Genomic DNA, 22,450 nt, shown 5'->3' with positions numbered 1-22,450 from the left:
AAGTCAGACAGAAGAAGGTGTGAGCTGGCACACTCCATGCTCTAAAGCCCCCAGTTAGGAAAACTAGAATCCCTTCTAAACAAGCCAGTTGCTACTCATGTATGTTCAGGCTCTACTGGTGTGCGAACACAGAGACCAAATTATCTGGTTCTCTCTCAATCTCTTGATATTCTGGAATAATCCATTCTCTTTGCTTCTACAGCTCCTTCCATGCAGCTGGTGGGTGATGTGGATAGCTGTGTGTTATGAAATAGCTTGGAATGACAATTCTGTGCCACCTGAGCTTTCCCTGACTTGAAGTTCAAACATCTCCCATAAGACCGTGTTGGCATAGGAATTGTTGTGCAATCCAAATCTTCAGATATGGGTGGGGATGAACAAGCAGGGCTAGCTACAGTCAACATCAACTGTTCAACCTAGAGCCAAGCTGCATACCCAGCCCAAATCCTTAACACAGCTGAACAGGGACTCCCCTTGGGAGACTAAGAAATATCCCCATAGCTCAAATTCCTTTCATGTGTTACATGCCTTACTGCTCTCAGTCATATGATAATTTCTGTATGCAGCCCATAAGCTAATCCTTAAGTAACAGCACTGTTTCCTGAAAACACTTAGCCCATGCAATGTAACAGGCTACATTTCAGTCTCAAAATTTTAGAAGACAGATGCCTGTGTATTACCTGGCCTAGCAGATGATTTTACAGAGTTTTTGGTTAGCTTCACAATTAGGAGCCTTATAACAGACTAAGTTTAACATTGTCCACTTCTATTACCATGTTGTACAATACAATTGCCTGATCAAGCCCTTCAGGCTTAAATCTTCTGGAAAGAACTTGGTCATTATTGATCAAATCTTTAACTTGCATTTAGAATAAATGTTCACTAACTAAATCAGTACAAATACAGTAACATGTATGTTGTCAGTGGAATTTGTCTTGAAACCTCAAATTGCTAATACGCTTGATAGGTTTCTATTTTTTCTGGATCTACTGACAGTGTTTTGATTACCTGTATAAAGTGAGTGAGAAATTTTAGCTCTGTAGTCACAACAAAAAAAATCTATTTTTATGCCTTTAGGAAAGCTGGTGCATAAGAAAAAACAATAGGAAGAAAAAACAATAGGAAGAAAAAGGCTACACCAATTCAGATAAAAAATATGTTTCAGTCCATCTGAGCTGGCCACTGGCAGATACCTAGGAGCATACAAGGACAGCCAAAGCATACATTGATAATCCCCACAATACTTTTGCAGCTGGAAACTCTCCATATATAACAGTCCTTCATGGATTTTTCTAATATGAATTTGTACTGTCACCATTTGGAAGCAATGCAAGCTTTTGGCATCTGTGACGTCTTGTGGCAAAGTGTTCAACAATTTAAGTATGCCTACTGTAAAGAGGCATCACTGCATTTGGCTTGTACCAGCCACTTGTTAATTTCATTTGATGTTCTTCAACTGTTGTATTAGATGAGGTATGTAATGACTATTTCCCATTCACCCTTCATGCTTGTACAGATCCCTATCGTAGCCTTTTCAGTAGGGTCCTTTCCAAGCCAAAGAATTCCCCTTTATTTAAACGATTCCTTATGCAGAAGCTGTTCTGTATCGGATCATTCTTATTGTTACCTCTCCTAGCTCTGCCACATCCTTCTGGAGAAGAACTGCATATGGATAACTGTAGATTCATATAATGATTCAGTGGTGGTTTCTGTTTTGTTGTATAGTGCTTTCCTAATAACACCTAAAAAGAAACACTATTTTTCTTTCCAAGAGCAAGAGCCCTGATGCAGCACTTTGCCAGATCTGTTCTATGCTCTATGGGAAAGAGCCATTTCTGTTTTGCAGCACATGCCTATAATTTGTAATTATCTCCTCAGTTTGCCCTATAGCTACACCTTAACCTCAGAAACATGTAAAAATCCTCCCTTTTTTCTCTGTCTGCATTGCTAAACAATCTGGTACAACTCTTCATTAATTCATGTATCAGCTACTTCAACCTCACCCTTCTGGTATAGACAAAGGCTACACTGGCCACCTAAAATCTACTCAAAATGCATGTGGAAAGTAGACATGTAGAATGTCACCTTCTTCTCTTCTCTTTCTTCACTCAATCACAATTAACTTAAACTCACTCCAGAAGCTTTTATGTGACAATGAACCATTAGCCTCCAACCTGGTAATGCTGTAGCGCTCATTGATCAAATTTTCTCACAAATATGTTGCCTTTTCCTGATGCTGCAACTATGTGTACAAGGAACTCCCAGCATAAATCCATAAAGTCACATAGTGATCCTAATGATCATATTTCAAATAATTCCTTAAAACTCATTTATGTTGTGATGTCAGTTTGCCTTATTAGACCATTAGTTTAATATCAAATGAAATAAACAACATCTGTTACACTCATCTCTTGGCTTTTATCATACATGCAGATTGTATGATAACTGGATGATGCCCTATTTTGGAGTTTTTGGCTAATGCTCAGGACAGAGTGTTCTACCACAGTACAAATTGATCAAAATGGCTGCAAATCTAGACTCTCACCGACTCTCATTGTCTTAGGTAACATATACATGACATACAATAGATGAAAGAGAAATTCATTTTTTAAATCAAACTATAACATAAATCCGGTCTTCTAAAATAGATATAATGTCTTGAACCAAAGATTATTTCTCCTCCTTGCTCACTGTGATATTGAAAATGAAAATATAATTCACCAGTTCCTCTGTGGCAAGTGTTTCTGTCAAATTTGAGTCATTTTTTAGGCACAAGATAGTCTCAAAATTAGCTTATTCAGTGGTTAAAAATATTAAATATTGTATTGGCCAGCACTGCTAAGAGATTTTGCAATTTACATGTTATCTCTTATGACCATGTGGTGTTACAAACAAGGACTCCCCAGACTTACTCTTTTCCTGTGCAGAAATAGAGGGCAATGAATACAATTCATTCTGTATTTAATAAATGGAAGAGTTGGGTAGAAAGCTATAGCCAACTCCAATTTACTACAATAAACAAAAATTAATTGGGCACTGCTCAGTGCTTTTTCTTTTGTTAGGACATTTTCATCTTTACCATTAGCTGCCTACACTGCTACAGTCAGAGCTTCTGCTTTTCAAATCTGTTATTACCTTTGTGGCAAAAAAAAAATCACTATGTCTTTTTTCACGAGATTAAGCTGAAACAATCAACATGTTTTGTGCTAGTGATGAAATTCAAGAACAAAGAAAGCATCTTAAAAAAAAAGACCTTTTATAAAAGGTACCATTAAAAAATAGGATTTTTTTCCTATTTTTAAGATGAAGTATATAATTCTGTTCATTAAATAACGATTATGTCTTCTCCAGCTATTGAGGCAAACTTCGGTTCTCTTTTTCTTTTCTGAATTCTGACCTATAAAATTTTGATGTATGTTCAATCTGAGAGAGATGGCTTAATCCAGTACAGTAACTATTGTAGCAATCTTATCTTTGCAGTGTAAGCAGTGGGTCAAATTAACAGCAATAATTCCTTTTATATCTAATTACTTCATACTTAAAGGGTAACACCCATAAACACATAATGATAATCCTTGTCACATTTCTTTTGCAAAACATACAATCACAGTTTGTGATGAAACTACTCACTGCAAACTGTTAGTATTTTTTCTGTGTTTATACTTTTTCCCTATATTCAGAAGTGGCTAGGATATCCTCTTAAAATATACTTTAACAGATCTTGAACGCTTTAATAGACTTATAGATAGGCATTCATAGATATGTAAAAAGTATTTAAGTTGTTATAAATACATCTTTGTTTTGATTCTGAATTCATAGACATGCCCACTGCAAATAAAATTAGTAGTCTAAGAAAAGGAAGTGAGAGTGGAACTATATGTAATCTACCATGGTGTTAAGTGCCTTGTTGCAAAAAAAAAAACCCCGCCTTTGTTTTAGTCTTCAATTCAGTTATCATCTCAAAATTTTATAAACAGAAGAGAGCATAAAAGCACTTGATGTACCTGGATGCATAGACATACTAAATTATAAAGCTGCCAACAACAAAACTGGGTTTTGATGCAAAAGAAAACAAAAAAAAGTCTCCAAAATTTGGTGAGTATTATAGTGCATTTACATTAAGCTGTTTGTCAGAGATGAAGAGGTGATCGTCAAAGCAAATTTTATTGTATTGTAGTTGCATTCTGGTATTGAACGGAATACTATGTCTGAAAGAAAACTGTCATCATATTCCTATCAGGAATATGGTTTTAAAAATTGTCTTCATTTTATCTCTATAGACATTTATATATCATATCATATCATATCTCATATCATATCTATCTAGGTTTGTTATCTATCTGTAACTCTGTCTTGCATTCCTAAATGGTGTGCAAATTTTGTCCAGGAAAGAGACAATGATTCAACTATCTTTTTCAGGCAGCTAATTTATTTTCACGGTAGGTTAAATGCAGGGCAGCTCAGTTAAAGTGTTTCCTTTACTTTAAGAAAAAGTCTCATAGAAATCTAATTAGATTTCTACAGTTGTGTTACATTTGGGAGCCAAGCAGTTTTTAGACAAAACAGGGAAGATCTTGCAGCTGAGGCTGTCATTTAGTTCAAGGCAGTACTCTTTTTCCCTCATATTCAGAGATTTCAAAGTTGTCTGTTATACAATGCAAAGTAGTTAGTTTTGAGTATAAAATTTTAATTTTGGAATCTTAGATCTTTTGACCTATTTTTACTACTATCAGTTTTAACCTAATACATTTTTAATTATACCTTTGCATAATGATAATTCTGCATAGTATAAGTAAATTTTGAATTTTCTGAGCCATATTTCTTGAGAGACAAATTATAATCCAATATTAACATTCTTATATAAATGTAAACAGTGAAATCCATTTTTAGGTATCTATGTGACTAGCTAATTCAGACATATTTTACACTGTTTCTGCAGCTCCTCCTGAAATTTGAAGGGTAATCCAACTGTAAATGTATTCACATAACAATATCAATACCTCGGTTTCAGAACCCATGTTTGAAAACATTGACTTACACTGCCAATTCTTCCTCTAAAATTTCCTTCAAAACAGAAGAATTGGTTCATGATAAACAGAATCTTTAAAAATGCAAAACAAATAGTGCATCCAATTAATTAGCCAGTTAAGAAAGACAGCTGTCCATTCCTGTCATACTAAGGTTTTTAGTTACCAATGTGCACAATGATTCTGAGCTTGCTTTTAAACTTTTTTGGACAGCAGCTCATCAACTGTTAGTCTCATACTTTGTAAAACAGAAGCCTCAAATGTTCACGACTTTACAGGACATTTTCAGGTGATGAAAATAGCTTTTCCAACATTCTAATCTACTGATTTTATGACTTCTTCTTTTCAGTAGCACACTACAAAACAATTTAGGATGATGAAAACAGTTCTTTTGTCATTCTAGTTTACTTATTACACAAGGCTCCTCATTTCAGCAGCTCATTGTCTTGATGAATCACCTAAATTTTGAATGTAAAGGACAATGAATTGTCCTTTTGAGATTAATGAAACTTTGTATAAATAATTTTAAGTGAACAGTCTATATAATCCAGAAACTGTCAGTACTTTGAAGTATTATAGTAACTGGTGCTCTGCATTCTACTGGTATTGCTTTACATTATGAATAAGAATAAATGTATCCATCAAAGGAGCTGATGAAATATTTGCACTGTTTTTTTATTTGTACATTTTATTTATATAATTATTAAACCATGAGAAATTCTCATTTCACCCCAATAGAAAAGCACGGAATATAGCAGTTCACTTACAAACAAAGATTTCTTGAATATTGTATTAAGAAAGTTTAAGAAGTTATGTAGTGTTAAAACATTTACAAGGCATTTTAAATCAATTTCTTTGAAGGGATCACTGTATGCCATCAGCAAGGTGCTAATTACATAAAAAGGAATGGATGCATGGTCTGGATTTTTTTTCCCCCGTGTAGTTAATTTCTATTCCTCCTAACTGCTTTTGGAACAAAAATAACTCATGATTCAGCAGAAAATATATCCCTGAGATGATCCTTATCATGATTATAGCAATCTGCTAGCGACTCCTTATTTTACACAGTGCAAAACAAATTTGTATACTGATCTAGACACAAGGAAATAAAAGATTCTTTGTAAATGTTTGCAGTTGTCAGCTTCTAAAATCACTCTAATATTAACATAGACGATACAAAAAGCTACAACTTTCAAGTGTTTAAAACCTGCAATATCTGTAAAACAATGTTGATAAGGTTGATAACTGGGAATTTATAATTCTACATCTTGTGCTTTAAAGATCTACAAGAACCTAAAAGCCCCACTGATTTGGAGCAAAATGGAAAATGTAAGTGTAAATGAGTTTACTACTTTTGTCGATACTTTTTAAGACATTTTTCTCCAAATCTGTGTCAATTTGGAATAAGCATCTGGATTTATATTTCACGTTAAAAGTGATTAATCCATTCTTTTCCAAAGCATGACCGTACTACCACTCTTTACGTGTTTTCAATGAATTGAGATATAGTAAGCATCGTGCACTTGTACTGGAATTGGTTTTTCTTTGTAAAAGATTTTAAGCTTCTTTAAGAAAATCAGGCAAATAATTGAAGGTTTTAATTTTTTTTTTTTTACTCTAACTCATAAAATCAGGAGACTGTGGCGAGATCTAGCGGCAAGTAGTTTGATGTCCTCAGCAGGACACCAAAAGTCAGAAGTAGTGCTGTAAATTCAGTGTGGGGCTTCAACACTGTGTTAAGTGTGGCCTGAATCTCTGGGGCTTCCCTTTGATGCAAGTGCAGTATATTAACTGGAAAAGCATTCACTTTTATTTGTCTGTACTGTCTGCGACAGCAATATCGCCTCATTTAGGCTAGTTCAACATGAAAATGCACAGAGAAGCAATCTGTTACAAATTAGCACAGCTCCCCTTTCATTTTACTAGCTAGTAATTGGAAGGGGTTACAAAAGTGTAATTTATCAGATTATATGTGTTTATCTTTTTGTGGGGACAGCATGCCTTTGGTGAATTTTCCTACGCACCCTGAGGGAATAATCTTTCCTTGATGTCCATTAGATCTGAAAGAAAACAATGACGCCTGTGAAATATAGGAGTATAATTTGTTGGGTTTGAGAAGGAACAGTTTCCCAGACATCTAAAATGGTATTAATGACTTTATTAGAACCTTACCGTTCCTTGGAAATGCTTTTGCTCTCTCGTTTCCAAATGGTCTTGAAGTCACTGCAGAATTCGTACCACACCGTGAAAACGTAGTTTGGTGTGATCTCCTTCTCGCCAGGCTTTGGCTTTATCCCAAAGTATCCCACTGTTTCTTCAAAGCTACGAGGGAGGGGGGAAAAAATCTGTCAACACATAAGCCCACTGGGGAAACAGTTTCTCTGAGGGCTGGTTCCTGATTCAGTAGTCAAGGCTGGTAATTACCATAACTTCCCCTTAGCCTTGGAAATCATAGCAGCAATTCACGCTGAGTATAACTAGCTTCCCAACACCTACCTCATTCCCAGGAGGATAACTTACAGATGCATGAGCCATCATAGAGATATGTCACACAGGCAAATCGTGGGCATTCAATTTTAATGAGAAAAACTTAACTTCTTGCATTTCAGAAAATGCTATATTATATCTATTTCTTTAATTTTATTCTGCAACACTCCATGAAGATCTTATTCTCCCATTTATCTTTATTGAAGGACTATGGAAGAGTCACACGCCAAGTCAGGAAAAAATCTCCAGGCTTGGTTGAAAATAACCTTCAAGTACTTAGGCAGAATTGGGAGTAGCAGCAAAAAAGCCACAGACAGTGCCAAGAGTCAGTTTGCAAAGTTTTTACTGAAAAGAAATCATCTCCTTCCACATGTTTCAATAAGCAGATAATTAATTTTATGAAAATACATTGCCAATATTTTAATGCTTTTTTATTTTATATTAAGGCTACTGAATTGCTATACAGCTGGATATTTTCAAAGTAGTCTTTTATTATAGACGATACTTCCGATAGCATTTTAACTGATTGTGCATTTTTATCCTTTATGATATTGCTTTGTATGGATAAAATGGAAGGATTCACATAACTAGGTACATGGAGACTTATCTAAAGAAAACAAAAGAAAATTATGTTCACTTTTGTAAAGGTTGAATCACTTTTCTCTGCAAAGTAGATGTAACAATCCTGAAAGATTTGGTGATACTTATGAAAAATAATGCTATAATTTAAAAAGAAAGGTAAAAACATATTTCAGAATAACTCATTTTTCTTGAAATATTGATTTTATTTAAGCAAAAGAAAGTTATATTCTTCTTTATAGTTGTCAATAGGTCCTAAATCTAGAACACAGGAAGTGTAAATCCTGAAAATTAAATAAATAAGTGGTATTTTAAAGACTTGTAAGGAGTCCCCAACTATTCAATAGATGTTACTTGAGCAACAGATGCAGCTTCAGCAAACAGTTCTTTCTTGACTTATACTTGCATTTGGATAGTTCACATTGCATGTTTTCATACAGAATTGCCAAGGTTAGGGTCAAGCCTTAGGCTGAGATTCAAGCTTTTAGCTAGGCTTGAAGAATATAAAGTAACCATCAAAAAATACAGAAGTTACCCCCCAAAAATAAAGGAGTATATACTCGAGCTGCTTCACAAAGTAAAGCAGCTTGGATTTTAGCCACATGAGCCAGTATGCTCTGGGTTTTTTGATACTTTAAAGATGGATACAGCTTCTAGGACATACTGAAGAATATCACATATTGCTCAAGGTGAGCTATTAATAGAACAGTTTTTTAAATCCTCATATATGATAACCTTAACCTTTTAAATTTCTTACATAGGTTTTGTATGAAATATGTAACTATATTTCAAGTTAATTGGTGATCCACGGTAAAGGAATCACAATGAAATAAGCATGAATAAGCCCATAACATTCAGAGTTGAAGGGTCCTGTAGTGACACTACAAGGAGAAAATAAATAAATAAAGAAAAAACTAATACAGCTTTAAATATCTGTGTAAACCATTCTGGGATTTCAAACCCTAAAAATACTAAAATACCTTAGTCATAATCACATGGTTAAAACAGTTTATGTCTACTGGGCAATGTCATTTCCATTACATTCACTTGGGCCAAATATTCCTCAGCTGTTCATACCCCTTGACTAGGATAGCTGAGCCAGGAACAGCAAGACCAGGACCTCTCTTCTCAGGTTTGCTTCATGTAACAGCAGCCCCAGTAACATCGTGCTCTCTTCTTCCTAATGGAACCCTTCTCCATCCCAGCTGTAGCCAATACAGTTGTCTCTGCATGCTCTGGGATTCTGAATTCCTGCACACTCTCTCTCACTCTGCCTTCATCCTGACACTTACTCCTCATCCCCTCTTCATGTTCCATCTTCAGCCCTTCCCCCAGCACTGTTTTGCTTTCACCCAGCTTAATCTAGCTTCCTGGGCTGCTTTCTGACTTTCAAAAGTAACAGAACTTTTTAGCAGTAATTTAAAATACTGAATGTTTAGTTAGCAATTGAAAAACCCAAACTCTGTATCAGACAACTAATTCCTTAAGTCAACTGCAAATTAAGTGTACCTCCATACCCTGAAGAGTCTACCCTGCTCCAGAAAGGCTACAAAGCAGGTAGAATATGAAAGAGCCTGTGCCACAAAAGGTAGGTTTGTAGCTAGGTAGAAAGGAAACAAGCCAGCCAGCCACTCTTGACAAATGAAATTAAGAGGTAGAGTCCCAGCTGATGTCACCCAATAGTTCAGCCAATTTAAGCACCTTCTGCAAGCACACGGAAACAGTTCACCTAAGACTTGATCTGCATTTGGGAGGTGCCTCTCTCTCTTTTCCTGACTGCCTAGGAAGTCTAACCTAGGTGTCTCAGGTGGAGCGACTCTGGGCTCAGAAAAGTAACATAAAAATCCAAATTACCACAGATCTGCCTTTAGTGACCATGAAGAAAAAATATTGATAAGAAGTTAAAAATTAATTTACCCCAGTTGATTTACAGCAGTTCCATAGCTAACGCAAACAAGGTTAAAGGCAGATCCTTCACTCTCACAAAACTATAATTTGGTAAACAAAATTTATTAGAAATACTAACTTATTAAATATTTTACTATCTATCTGTAAATCAGTTTATCTCACTTCTCCCCCTATTTTGCCTCCTTTGGCCTAAGTAAGGCACAGATATTCAGGCAATAAAAACATAAGGATTTCACTGGTTTCTTAGTATACTTCATTCAATAGCCCAAGTGCTGAAAATGTTTAGTGATGAAGAAATACATTTTTACTCCATTAAGTAGTTAATCAGTTATTACAATATTCTGTAAAACTGATTCAATTCAGTGTTGACAGTAATTAAAACCTTGAACACAGTACACTGGCTAAAAACTCAACTGAACTTTTTCCTGGAAGACTACGTAAGAATTTTTCAGAAAGCATATTACTTCTTTGAAGTACAGATCCTTTTTCCTATTTAATGTCATTCCTAAGATCAATAACATCTTCGACCAAAATAAACTGTTAGAAAACACTAGCAAAAACCTTACCATTTTTGTGCATTTTCCAAACTGTTCTCTTCTTTTTTACGTTCTTCTTTAGCTGCCAATGAAAAACATTTCAAAGTTATAAATTACTGCCTTACTGTTTTAGAGATCCCACAGATTAAACATCTCTTACATTCAAAATTGGATAGGTTGTATACTAAATATAATAAAAGTGATAAACATTTGCTAATTTTCAATTTGTATTTTTTTCTTGTACCTAAATGAATGCTTCTAATGTACCAGTAAAGTGTATTGGATTTGAAAAGTCATTTAAAATCCATACTATAATATATAGTGGTAGACATTAATCTGAATAAAAAGCAAGTAATTAAACTTGACTTTCAGATTTAAAAAAAGAACATTAAGTTGTATATGTTTGTTTATTGTGCAGACCAGAACTTACAAATTTAAACCTTTTTTCGCAGCACAAGTAATTGGAAGTTCAATTGGAATTGAACAGGTACCAAACATAGTTAACACCAACTGTTCCATATAGCTATCACATTTTGTTCAGGAAGCTGGAAAGTGAAAACACATGTACTAAGTTTTAAATGTATGGTATGTACATGATTTTTTTGAAAAAGCAGCCAAGAGTTTGAAATATGGTTAGTGAATCTGAGCCCCTCTGTTACAGAATGCTCACACGAACTACTTAAAAGGATTTGATTTTCAAAGGATGGGCATTCTCTACTTCTGAAAATGTTTCCTGAGCTGGATACTCAAGCAAAAGCACTAGTTTTTTCACAAAATGTCGATCAATTCTTCTTATTACAGTGGAACAACTTTAGCTGTGGCAGAATACCACATCTGTAAAACAATAGTAATGTGGAAAAGTTATTCCTATTCTACATCAGAATAATCCTGTAAGTGCAAATGTTAATATAAACAGAATTCAGACACCACTTTATACAAAGATAAAGAACTGTATCATTTTGCTGCTCAGTCTATAGGAGTGCCTTGGCTGACTGAAATACAGTTACAAACTTGAGTTCACAGACAAGGTCACTGAGAAATTGATCCTGAATGATTCCATTTCATTATAAGGCTACCGACACAGAGGTTTGTACTAAGACATTTAAAATAATTTAAGAACGGGATTACTTCAGAACATTTGCTGTTAACAAAACAAACTAATTTCAACTCGTATGTTTACCTATATTGGGCAAGTGTGTTGGAGATACTTATTCAGATTATTTCAGTACGGCAAAAGCCAGAAACAATGTTGTGCGCCTTTTGCAAGGAAAACTATTAATTCTATACCATTAAATTCTCCACCTCAAATCTTGGTGGCAAGACAAAATTGCAATTGAAATAGATAGGGCAGCTCTGATTTACTGCGTTCACCTCAGGCTCCTGAGAAATTCAGCTGAAGTTAACCTACTATACTTAATTCATTATTTCCACAGCTCTTTCATTTTATATCATTAAAAGTAGAAAACATAGGTTGGAATTCTGATGCTTCATCATCATACAAAATTAACTACATACAGAAAACCAAAGATGGTTAAAAGCTGAACTGTGTATAAAATTGTACACTTTATGATTACATTAATAATTTCTTTCGGTTGTTAAGGAGATGAAAAATTGTTACGTAAGGCAAATTTCCCAACACAGCTACAGTCACAGCTACAACAGAAATTGAATATCCTCAGGTCCCTGCACATGAACAAGAGCGCAATAACTCACAAGGACAACATGCTTATATGTTTATAGTTAGGTGGTAAGACCTGACTTACTGTTTTTTAATCTTATAAGAACAGAATAAGGGAAGACAGAGGAAAGAAATTATAATCTGTTATAAAAAGTAGAAAAAAGGTGTGACTTCTAGGAAGGAACAAACAAAGTTTACATTAATATAACAGTGTGTGTGTTTGTGTACTAATATAAGGGAAAAAAGGAAGGAAGAAAATAACTGTCCCATACGACAAACAGTATTTTCCATATTTTTAACTATAAGCATGTCTACCGAGGAACTATTTAAAAGCATTTATTTGAAATTTAGATGTTGAGACTTGTTAAGAAAACAAACGAACAACTCTATGCAATAAATAGTAAGTAAACAGGAGTTACAAATACTACATAATGTGTAAGACAAGAAACCAGAAGAATTCTCTAATCTTCCCTACAATTTCTAAGTAATCTTCCACTCAGAATTTGTAATATCCTGCTCTTTTTCTCCCCCTCCACAACCTGCAATAACTAACACTATCAGTGCTGTCAGTAAAGATTTCCATGAAACATTGTATTTTCCTCAACAGTCTTCAAAGCCCCATAGTCAAGATATCAATCCTCGTCTTAATTCGTGGAATTACTGAAGGCAATTAAAATGAATTCCATAAATGAAAGAACTTCTTTCTTTTTATTTCTCTAGCAACACCACATTTGCTTGCATAGAATTTCCTTTTTGCTGAAGTGGGATCGTGTAATTCTTTCATCCTTAGACCACATGCTTGATTTCAGTTTCCTCAGTTTCCTTAAGTTAAGAATGTAATAACAGCCATATCAGATTGGCACAGGGATCCATCTAGCCTAATATCCTGCCTCTGGCAGACACTGAAGCAGGTGCTCAGTTAGAGTTAAGGACCAGGACAAACACACGATCCTTCCCCTGAGTGTTCTCTCTGCCTCTGAGGTTCTGTAGTTCATACAAAATGCTTCCTGCACTGGATGTCATTTCAATGTAATTCTCAATGGATTCTCTCCCAAGAACTTGCTTATTCTCTGCTTAAGCTTTTATAAGCTTTTTAGCTTCCACAAACTGCTGTGGCAAGTGTTCTATAGCCTAACCACATGTAGCACATTTTGTTTGTTTTGAAATGGACTCCTGATATCATTCTCTATTTCTTGTATTGGAGAAAAACATGACTGCAGTAAACATTGAAATACAGTGTCTATTGGAATTAGCTTTTTGATTAGGATGTTTTTGAAGTGAATTTCCTCACTGTCCCCATTTACTGAGCATTGATTTGGTTTACAGATAAGTTTTGGTGCTTGTAAACTAATTTCCATTAGGAGGAAACTAAACAGGAAGCTCCACAGCAAATGCACTCCAATACTTAATAGGGACAAAAGGAGAAAAATAATGCTTGAGTCTTCAGACAGCTTTGAAACACGAGGTGGAGATGTTCACCTCAGATTAAATCTAACTCAAAGCTTAAACTTCTACTGTAAACACACTGGCCTCAACCCCTGCTGCTTCAATCTGCTGGTCCAATCCTCCTGCACCAAATTATTCCATTACGTAGCTGTAGATGTTCTACATTACATGTATACAGATTATGTACATAGAGATCCTTCAAAATGACTTCCCATAAGCTGCATCTGGTATGGAGACACCCTTCTATCTGGCCTTGGAGTCATTAGGCTTGACCAGCTTTGAAAATGACAGGGAATTGTCAGATGTAAAATTTGCTGTCTGGTCTCACATCTAAATGCAAGTTCTTAATATGCTCTACTGTTTGGATTTGGTTAAGTCCATATCCTGAATAAAGTATCAGATCCTGTTCTATGATAAGCAGACAATCTTAATATCTATTCTTTGAATATAGATATGAAAACCAGGATCAATTAAGGATTTGTGTCTTTCTACAGACAAGAGCTTTGAAAGGAAAACAGGTATTTACAAAACATGCAGTTCTAATTTGCTGTAAGAATAGCCTTTTGTAATACAGACAGCTATAGACTCTGAAGACCAGCCACTAGTCCCGTTCATCTTGCTATCTGTATCTAGCTCAAAGAATAAGAGAATAAATGGGCTATGATCTTATGGATTTGCCTTATGAACCTGAGATATTCCTGGTGACTTCCTTTTACTGAAATGCAGAAGTAAGCATTTGAAAAGTCATGATCCTGTAGCAGTTCTAAGAGTGAAACAGTACTAGGAGTGAAATGGTAAAAAAAAAACCCAACTTATTTCTTCTATGTATTCTACTTGCTAAGGATTGAACAGCATGCCAAACACTATTTTGAGAATGAGAAATTACCAGAAAATATTTGTTTTTAATGGGTCTAACATATGCATAGCAGATTCCAGTTACAACAGAACCAAGACCTCTTCATGCATCTGGCTACTATGAAATAGTTCCCCAAAGAACAAAGGAAAGAAAATATTGGATACTGGCACAAACTGAAAGTTGGAGAAGGTTAGTAACTAACAGAGGCAAGCACAGAATGATGAAACTACTTGCTCTAAGAGGGGAGGACAAAGAAAGAAAAATGGGTAGACACAACTGCACTAAAATCTCACAGTTACTTCTGCCCCTCTAGCGAAAATTTTTAACACTTACTGAGTCTGACTGGATAAATCTTCTGGTATTTCTCTCTGACCTGAAGTATATGAATGCATGTAAGAAGGATAATTCACACAGGTCTACTGATCTAGTTGTACCCACTACAGTTGTTTTATTTTTCAGTATCTTACTATTTTCAGAATTGAAAGATCTGATGCATAACTTTTTATATCTTTTCTAAGCATTCTGGAGCAATGACAATCTTCAAAACTATGAGAACACTGAGACAACTAGCAGTTAGGGTGGAGACATCAGAACTCTTAGTTTTATATTCCAAGGCTGAGTTCATGTGGTTCAAAAATGTATGCTTCATGAACTTTTATAGACTGATAAATAATAGGTTTTCCTGTGGGGGAAAAAAAAAACCCACCCTAAATCAAGGTATTTGATTTTTTTGCCCCAAGGAAGGAAATAGGTCTTTTCTGACTCATGTCTTCCAACCAACCACAGTTAAGATTAAGACAGAATCTAGGATAAGACATAGACAAAAAAAAACACCCCAAAAACCCCAAACAACAAAACCAAACAACCAAAAAACCCCCACATCAAACCAAAACAAAAGATGCAAAACCAAAACAAAACCTCTAATGACATTCCTCTCTCTGAACTTTATAGAGCCTGGACAGAGGCTGTTAAAACAGTGACAAAAGGTTATTACCTTTTCTAGGCTCACAAGAACTCACCTTCCTTATTAGTCAAGACTAAAACCTCTTAAGTAGTCATGCTGAAAGGTAGTCAAAAAGATGGAACCTGCCCTAGAAACATACTAGCCCCTCAACCAAGGGTTGAGGAAGAAAAGTATATCCCCAGAGAGGTTCAGTTGGGTTATCTTTTTCCAAAGTGCCAAATGTCACATTCTATGACATTACAGAGTAAGGAGAACAAGCAACAATAGACCTTATTTTCTTGGTCTTTTTAAAGCATGAAGACATACCATCATTTGATAACAGAGATCTGAATCTCTTAAAATTATCCATTGCTGACATACTTGGGTATCAGAAGCTGAACTCAGAAGACTCTGTGGCTAAAAGTGTATTATATATATCTCCACCCTCAAGTACAATTGTCATATGAGGGAAACTTTTTAATAACCCTGTTTAATCAGGGACTATGCAGAGTGGAGGAAAAAGCTCAAAGGTGGCCTTCTAGGTAGGTAAAAAGACTAGAGAGGATCATCAAAAGCAATATAGATGTTCTTTGTTTTTGTACAATATTCTGGACGTGTTTAAACTCCTAGATACTATAGTAGTACAAAGAACAGCAGGATCAACAGCGGGATGAATTTAGCCTTCTTTGGTTGTGGTTTCAATAGATCTGTTACCAGTGAAACTTTCCGAATAGACTTAATTTTTAAGAAATCCTTTACTCAAGACTTACTGGACTACAAGTAATAATATGGAAAACAAAATTTTCACAGGGGTGCGCTTGCTAGCACATGGCAGTTCTTTGAGCTGCAAAGAACTATCATGAGCAAGCTAATGAAAGTGTGCTTTCCTAAGGATTGTTATTTTAGAGTCCTGCTGGGTTGACCTTGGCCAGTAGCTACGCACCACACAGCCACTTGCTCACTTGTCCTCCTTCCCCCGCAGTGGGATGGGGGAGAGAATAGGAAGAGCAAAAATGAGAAAAACTTACGGGTTGAGATAAAGACAGTTCAATAAGTGAAGAAAAGGGGAAGAAAAAAACCAAGTGATGCAAGGACAATCACTCACCACCTTCCACAAGTAGACTGATGTCCAGCCACTTTTGGAGCAATGACTACCTCTCCTAAAATCCTTTCCCCTCCTTTTTTATTGCTGAGCATGATATTACATGCATGGAATATCCCTTTGGTCAGTTTGAGTCAGCTGTCCAGGTTGTGTCCCCTTCCAACTTTTGCCCACTCCTGGCCTACTTGCTGGGGGGACAGAGTGAGAAAAAGAGAAAGCCTTGATAATGTGCAAGTGCTGCTCAGCAATAACCAAAACACTTCTCTGTTATCAACACTGTTTTAGCCACAAATCCAAAACACATCCTCATACCAGCTGCTATGAAGAATATTAACTCCATCCCAGCCAGACCCAGTACAACATCACATAGCCATATAGAAAAATCATTGTAGATGAATCCTAAGATTTAGATCAATTGGATCATTTGGACAGTTTTTATGCATAAAAATCAAATCTGTGATTATTTTTTTACTATAGCCAAGGTGTCCAGCCACTTGATTTATCATAGTAAACAATCTGTAGTTTTCAATGTAGTATGAGGTTTTATTGTTTAGCTGATGATAGCAAAGCCAACTGGATGTGGCTAACAATTCATACAGTGTTCGTAAGTATCATCAACATCCGTTTAATCTTTTTATTATTAGTGTTATCTTACCGTCTAGAAAAAGATAGGGCCCTGCATAAGAAGGTCATGAATAGAATACATTGCAGATGTTATAAATGAACAATTTGGATACACAAAAATATATTTCATTACCTGACACTGCCAGAATCTGCTCTCTTGAAATGTGAATTTTAAGGGAATGGAAGTCAAATTAATAGAAACTTTTAAACAAATTAACAAATGTCAAGTGCAAATAAACAAGTATTCATGAAAATACACATATAATGCAAGTTATATTAAAAGTAACTCAATAACTCAGAAAATGGAAGGAAAGCCATAATTTCTATTTTCTTTATTTTCTCTTTTTTTTTTTCCTTTCATTATCAAACTGGAATATATTGTATTTTGAAAACATGGCTTAACTAACAAGAACAAGTATGGTACTAAGTATGGAAATTGGGGTTTTGGAATTGTTAAAGACATGGAAATCCAACTTCTAATTTAGTATCATATGCTACTGGGATGAAGTTTTAAATTTCATACAGACTGAATCCAATTTTAGAACTGTTTTACTTTTTGAAAACACATCCTATAATAAAGCAGAGAGCAACAGAAGGTATAAAAGTTCTCAGAAATTAGGTACTCACAGTAAAAATGAATTTTGTAATTTCAGACATTTATACTTTTCATTCTAATTATTGCATAGACTTTCTCAATAATCTTAAAGTTTTTAGCAAATTATGATGTTTCAGAAATTCTAGAGGAGGTGTGTATCCTGTTCTAGGAAGAGATACACTCAAGAAAAATCTATCTAAAAATATACATAAAACCTGAATTTTCTGCTATTTCTACATTATTTTATTGAGTTACTTTTAATATAACTATCTTTTGAGAAGTAATATTACTTTTAAGTTAGTTCTATACAAAAGAATTCTGATTATTTCAGAATTGAGTTCATATATAAACATAGCAAAGAGGAGAGAATACACACAGTGTAAAACATTTTACATTTTCTTTTGTTTTCTATTGTATTCAATTTCAAATTTGAGAAATACGTACTTAATATGACTGCAAATTATTTCATGTGGCTACAGTCCACCATTCTCATGCAGAAGCTTTTTTGTCTCATAAAAATTTTGTATTTCAGAAATCATAAAAAAACTTAAGCGTTCTATGTACAGATTCCTAGCAACTATTTTTTCTAATACGTATTATTTGATTAACTTTCTTTAGCTAGTTACTAACTTCTAATTGGTAGGTTTTATGAACTCATGGAATTTAACAGACAGCTTGGAAATTACATGTAAATATTTCATTGTATGTCTAATATAGTTTTCTATTCCAGTATATTAGAATGCAAAAAGTCCCCAAAACAAATGATCCCACGCCCATCAAGAGATCTTTCTCCTATGGTATCAGTTAAGCAAGAAGGTCTGGGAGCAATGGAATCAATGAAACTTGGCCCACTGTGGATCTGTACTTTAGAGTTAGTTCCCAGATGGATTCATTAATGTTTAATTAAGGGTTGAGTTCACGATACAGCCTTTCTCTCCCTGGAAGGCTAATAGGGTCACTTTGTCTATTTAGCCACATATTATTATTGAGATTTTAGGAGCTTAATATCTTAGGATCTTTAACTTTGTTACATTTGGTCAAAATTGGCCAATGCATTAAAAATTATTGGCAGGGGAACAATCAACGGGCAGTGTGATCACATAAGCCTTGTTTCCTTTACCTCTTCTCTAAATTAGAAAATGTCACATTTTTAACATGGGATTTGGCTATGCAATTTTTTTTAAAAATGGTTTAAATACTGGTATAGACATCTTAAATCCTTTCAAAACAATCTTCAGAACACTTGCTGCCATGAGGTCTTAATCATGTTTCCCTGCAACAGTCCTTACAAGTTTATTTTCCTTTGCAGTGGTATAAAAATTGTTTTTAACTGAGAAACCCACATCCATTGATGAAAATGTACAAATGTTTCTATCATACAAAGAGTCTCTGTGCAGTCTTGGAAAGCTGCTTAACAAACAAGCTTCCCCACAAGTAATCAGGAATATTAGTTACCAACCTGTATCTTAGGTACTGGGCAAGGACTAATTAATTAACATTTACCATACAGAAATTGTTAAACATTATAAAAGATTCAGTATTTTTAATGTTACTAAACCATAACAAATTGTAGACATTTGTACACACACAGAGGCACAGAACACCACCAGAACACACTCAACCAACACATTCAAGAAAGTGTTTATTATCATAGGTAATAAAAAATGTAGGAAATTATGTTTTCTTTTAAAAGTGATAATGCTGTTTATAAACGTGCCAGAAAAAGTGTTGAAGGTCATTTTACCAGAACATTAGAACTATGAAGAAAAAAAAAAAAATATTTATTTTCATAGTCCTGTATTTCTTAAAATGTATGTTTCTTAGTATGATGCTTCTATTGTATTCTATGAGAGTAGATTTTTAAATTAAAGCTATTTTTTCAGTTAGCTTCTACACAAAAACGTAATTGTTTCATTAAAATTAGGACTAACATTAGTCTTACTTTCCTGTGTTCTGGAGTTATTAATTACAAAGCAAGAATTAGCATTATATTTTTCAATTTATTCCAATTAAATTATTTGAAACTGCATTCTGTTAAAATGCAATCAAGCCATTAATCCCTCATTCTCCCACACTTGTGGTTCTAGAGAATAAATATTTTTTAAAGCCTATTAGTACTTAAACACTATAGAAATATATTCTAATTTGAATTTCTTTTTAATAAAATCTTATAATGTTGTGGTCTAATTCTAAGATTAATCTTTGCGATGACTAAATGTATCTAAACAGTTTATGGAACTGAAAAATTAGTTCTAATCCTTTCAAACTGAACAAGGTTAAATCCAATCTGTTCTGTGTTTGGGAAAACTAACTATACAGATTATCTGTAACTACAATCTCCTGTTGTAAGCAGAAGTAAAAACTTTAAGGATCAGCACATTTTTATACCAAGGACAATGCTTTTAAATAGTTGACTGATTATTAAAACCAATATAAAGCAGGAGGTCTTCTCAAAATCATAAGAAGGCTATAAAAAAAAAAGTTAATTTGATGGTGAACCAAGAGCTAATCTGGTGGGTAAAGAATGAATAATTATACAAATATAATTAAACTAATTTCAGAAAAGCTTGTGAAATTTGTGGCCTGAAAACTTTTAGGAGAGAAAAGCCGTAGCATTGCCTCCTCCTGTGGAATGATAACAAAGATTTATGAAGCTAAAGTTATTTCTGCTGATTGAGCTCAGTCGAGATTGGTTTCACATGATCAGTTAAAGTACAGCAATGCGTGATGTGTAGTGGCCCCACATGTTTGAACACACTAGGACATGCTGTTCTAGGTAATCCAAAGGATGGGGGTGGGGGGTTAAAAGCTGCTGCTTTGTTTTCCATACATTTTGCCCTCATTAGGATACACTCCTCCTGCAAAGTAAGCCACTTCTGGTGGTCGGGAGCAAAGTCTCATTGTAAATGCACAGCAGGATAGTGGCAAAGCTGAGATTAATTCTCCATAGATTTATATAGACCTTTCTCACTGTTGATTGCTTGTACTGTTTCAAAGGTGTGTATGTTGCCTTTTTTTATTGCTGGTTACTGACTTTATTCCAGCATATGGTGGTTGGCGCCATGACACAAAGTGAACATTTTATACTAGAATTAAAGTGGATATTTGACAGTTTCTGTCAGAAAGTTCAGAGCAAAGAATTTGTGAGACAAGATTTATTGCATATTTTATATGGGACACATCTGTTTCTTTGCTAGGTTTTTGTTTAAATAAAAAAAGCAATGAAGGTTCTTTAAGAAACAAAGACCGTCAATAAAAAGCATGAACAGAAAAACTACATTATTGAGAACGAATTTAATCATTCTGAACTTCTAAAAATGTGCTGCTTGGAAGTATGACAGTCACCTTCCCCTTTTTGTTCAGCCATATAGACAGGATGGGGGAGGAGAATTTCAAGCCCAAACTGATTCTCAAATACACAGCTACCCATATTTAAGGGTAAATCAAATCAAAATGAAAATCAAATTAAATCTAAGTATTGATATCAGATATCCACTTTTAAAAGTAAGGTGAAATATTAAGGTAGATTTTGCCTATTATTTTTTTTTTTTAGTATCCATAACTGTGTTTTAGTGATGTGAAATGTGCCAAATGAACACTCCTTGTTTTGAAAATTTCTTATAAAACTACAAATCAGGTATAACAAGGCATACAGCAAACTTCCACATTTATCTATCAACATCGCTGAACTTGATATAATTTGGCCTCTAAAGTTCAACGTTTTAGTCTTCATCATACCTGAATCAAAACTGAATTTGGAGAACATCTAGCAGGATCTTGTTTAAGGAAAAAAAAAAAAAATTGTATGCCTTATACAAGAGAGAAAAATTCTTTCAATAAAACTCTGAATTTTTAACCAACAACCTTCCTTTGTATGAAGATTATGGTAGAATTAAACAAGAAAGAACCAGTACAAAACAAATAATTTATATTGTCAAAAATCATATATGTCTTTATGAAAAAGCATATGTGTCTTATTTAACTTCTACTTAAAGAACACATCAATGGAAAAATCACCTCTGTTGGACTACACACTTTCTACACAAATAGTTACAACTGATTGTTAAAAAAATATATATCATAATATAGGCTCAATAGTTTCCGAAACAAAAATGTAGCAATTTCCTCTACAAAATCACAAATATTTGTCAAATGATTTCATACTACCAATGCACTTAATTCTTGTTTTTAACTCAAAGTTCTACAACTTAGATTTATGCAGGAAAACTTATCTAGCTAGTTTGAAAGGCCTGTAATTTGAAACAAAATGTAAAAAAGAGGCAAACTTGGACCTGCAGTATTTATTCTTCTTGCCACAAATAAAATACAGGATACTAACTTTAAAAAGTATTTTGTTAGGATTCTTTTAATCAATGTTTTTACAAGAAACACCAAACTGCATTCAAGTACAAGGCATACATTTTTTCTGAGCTTGCCTTCTTTGTGATAAACACATAGAAGAATGTATTTTAAAAAAGGATCTCTCAATTTCTAAATAAAAACCCTACTATTCTCCTTATGGGGAAAGGATGACAGGAAAAGTGAAGCATGTGTGACACATTAGTCAGGTCATTTAATTTATCCCTAGAAAGCACTCTGATACTATGATGATGAGAGAAATGAGAGTGTATACAAAAGAAAAAAAAATCATGTTAGCTTAATTTAAGAC

At 34.4% G+C, this 22,450-nt stretch overlaps 1 protein-coding gene across 3 annotated transcripts in view; it reads right to left on the bottom strand.

The window, feature by feature from the left end:
- Positions 1-22,450, bottom strand: part of FMN1 (formin 1) — a 209,397-nt gene that overhangs the window by 6,984 nt on the left and 179,963 nt on the right. For all 3 annotated transcript variants that reach the window (XM_076344909.1, XM_076344910.1, XM_076344911.1), the window contains 2 exons: positions 10,568-10,619; positions 7,200-7,349 (listed from right to left, as the gene is read on the bottom strand). In XM_076344909.1, the coding sequence (XP_076201024.1) occupies positions 7,200-7,349; positions 10,568-10,619 (202 nt within the window). The remainder of the gene's footprint in view (positions 1-7,199; positions 7,350-10,567; positions 10,620-22,450) is intronic.

Source organism: Aptenodytes patagonicus, chromosome 7, assembly GCF_965638725.1.
Source record: "Aptenodytes patagonicus chromosome 7, bAptPat1.pri.cur, whole genome shotgun sequence".
NCBI lineage: Eukaryota > Metazoa > Chordata > Aves > Sphenisciformes > Spheniscidae > Aptenodytes > Aptenodytes patagonicus.
The sequence above is the reverse complement of the archived record's forward strand: the minus strand, read 5'-3'. Positions and strand labels throughout refer to the sequence as shown.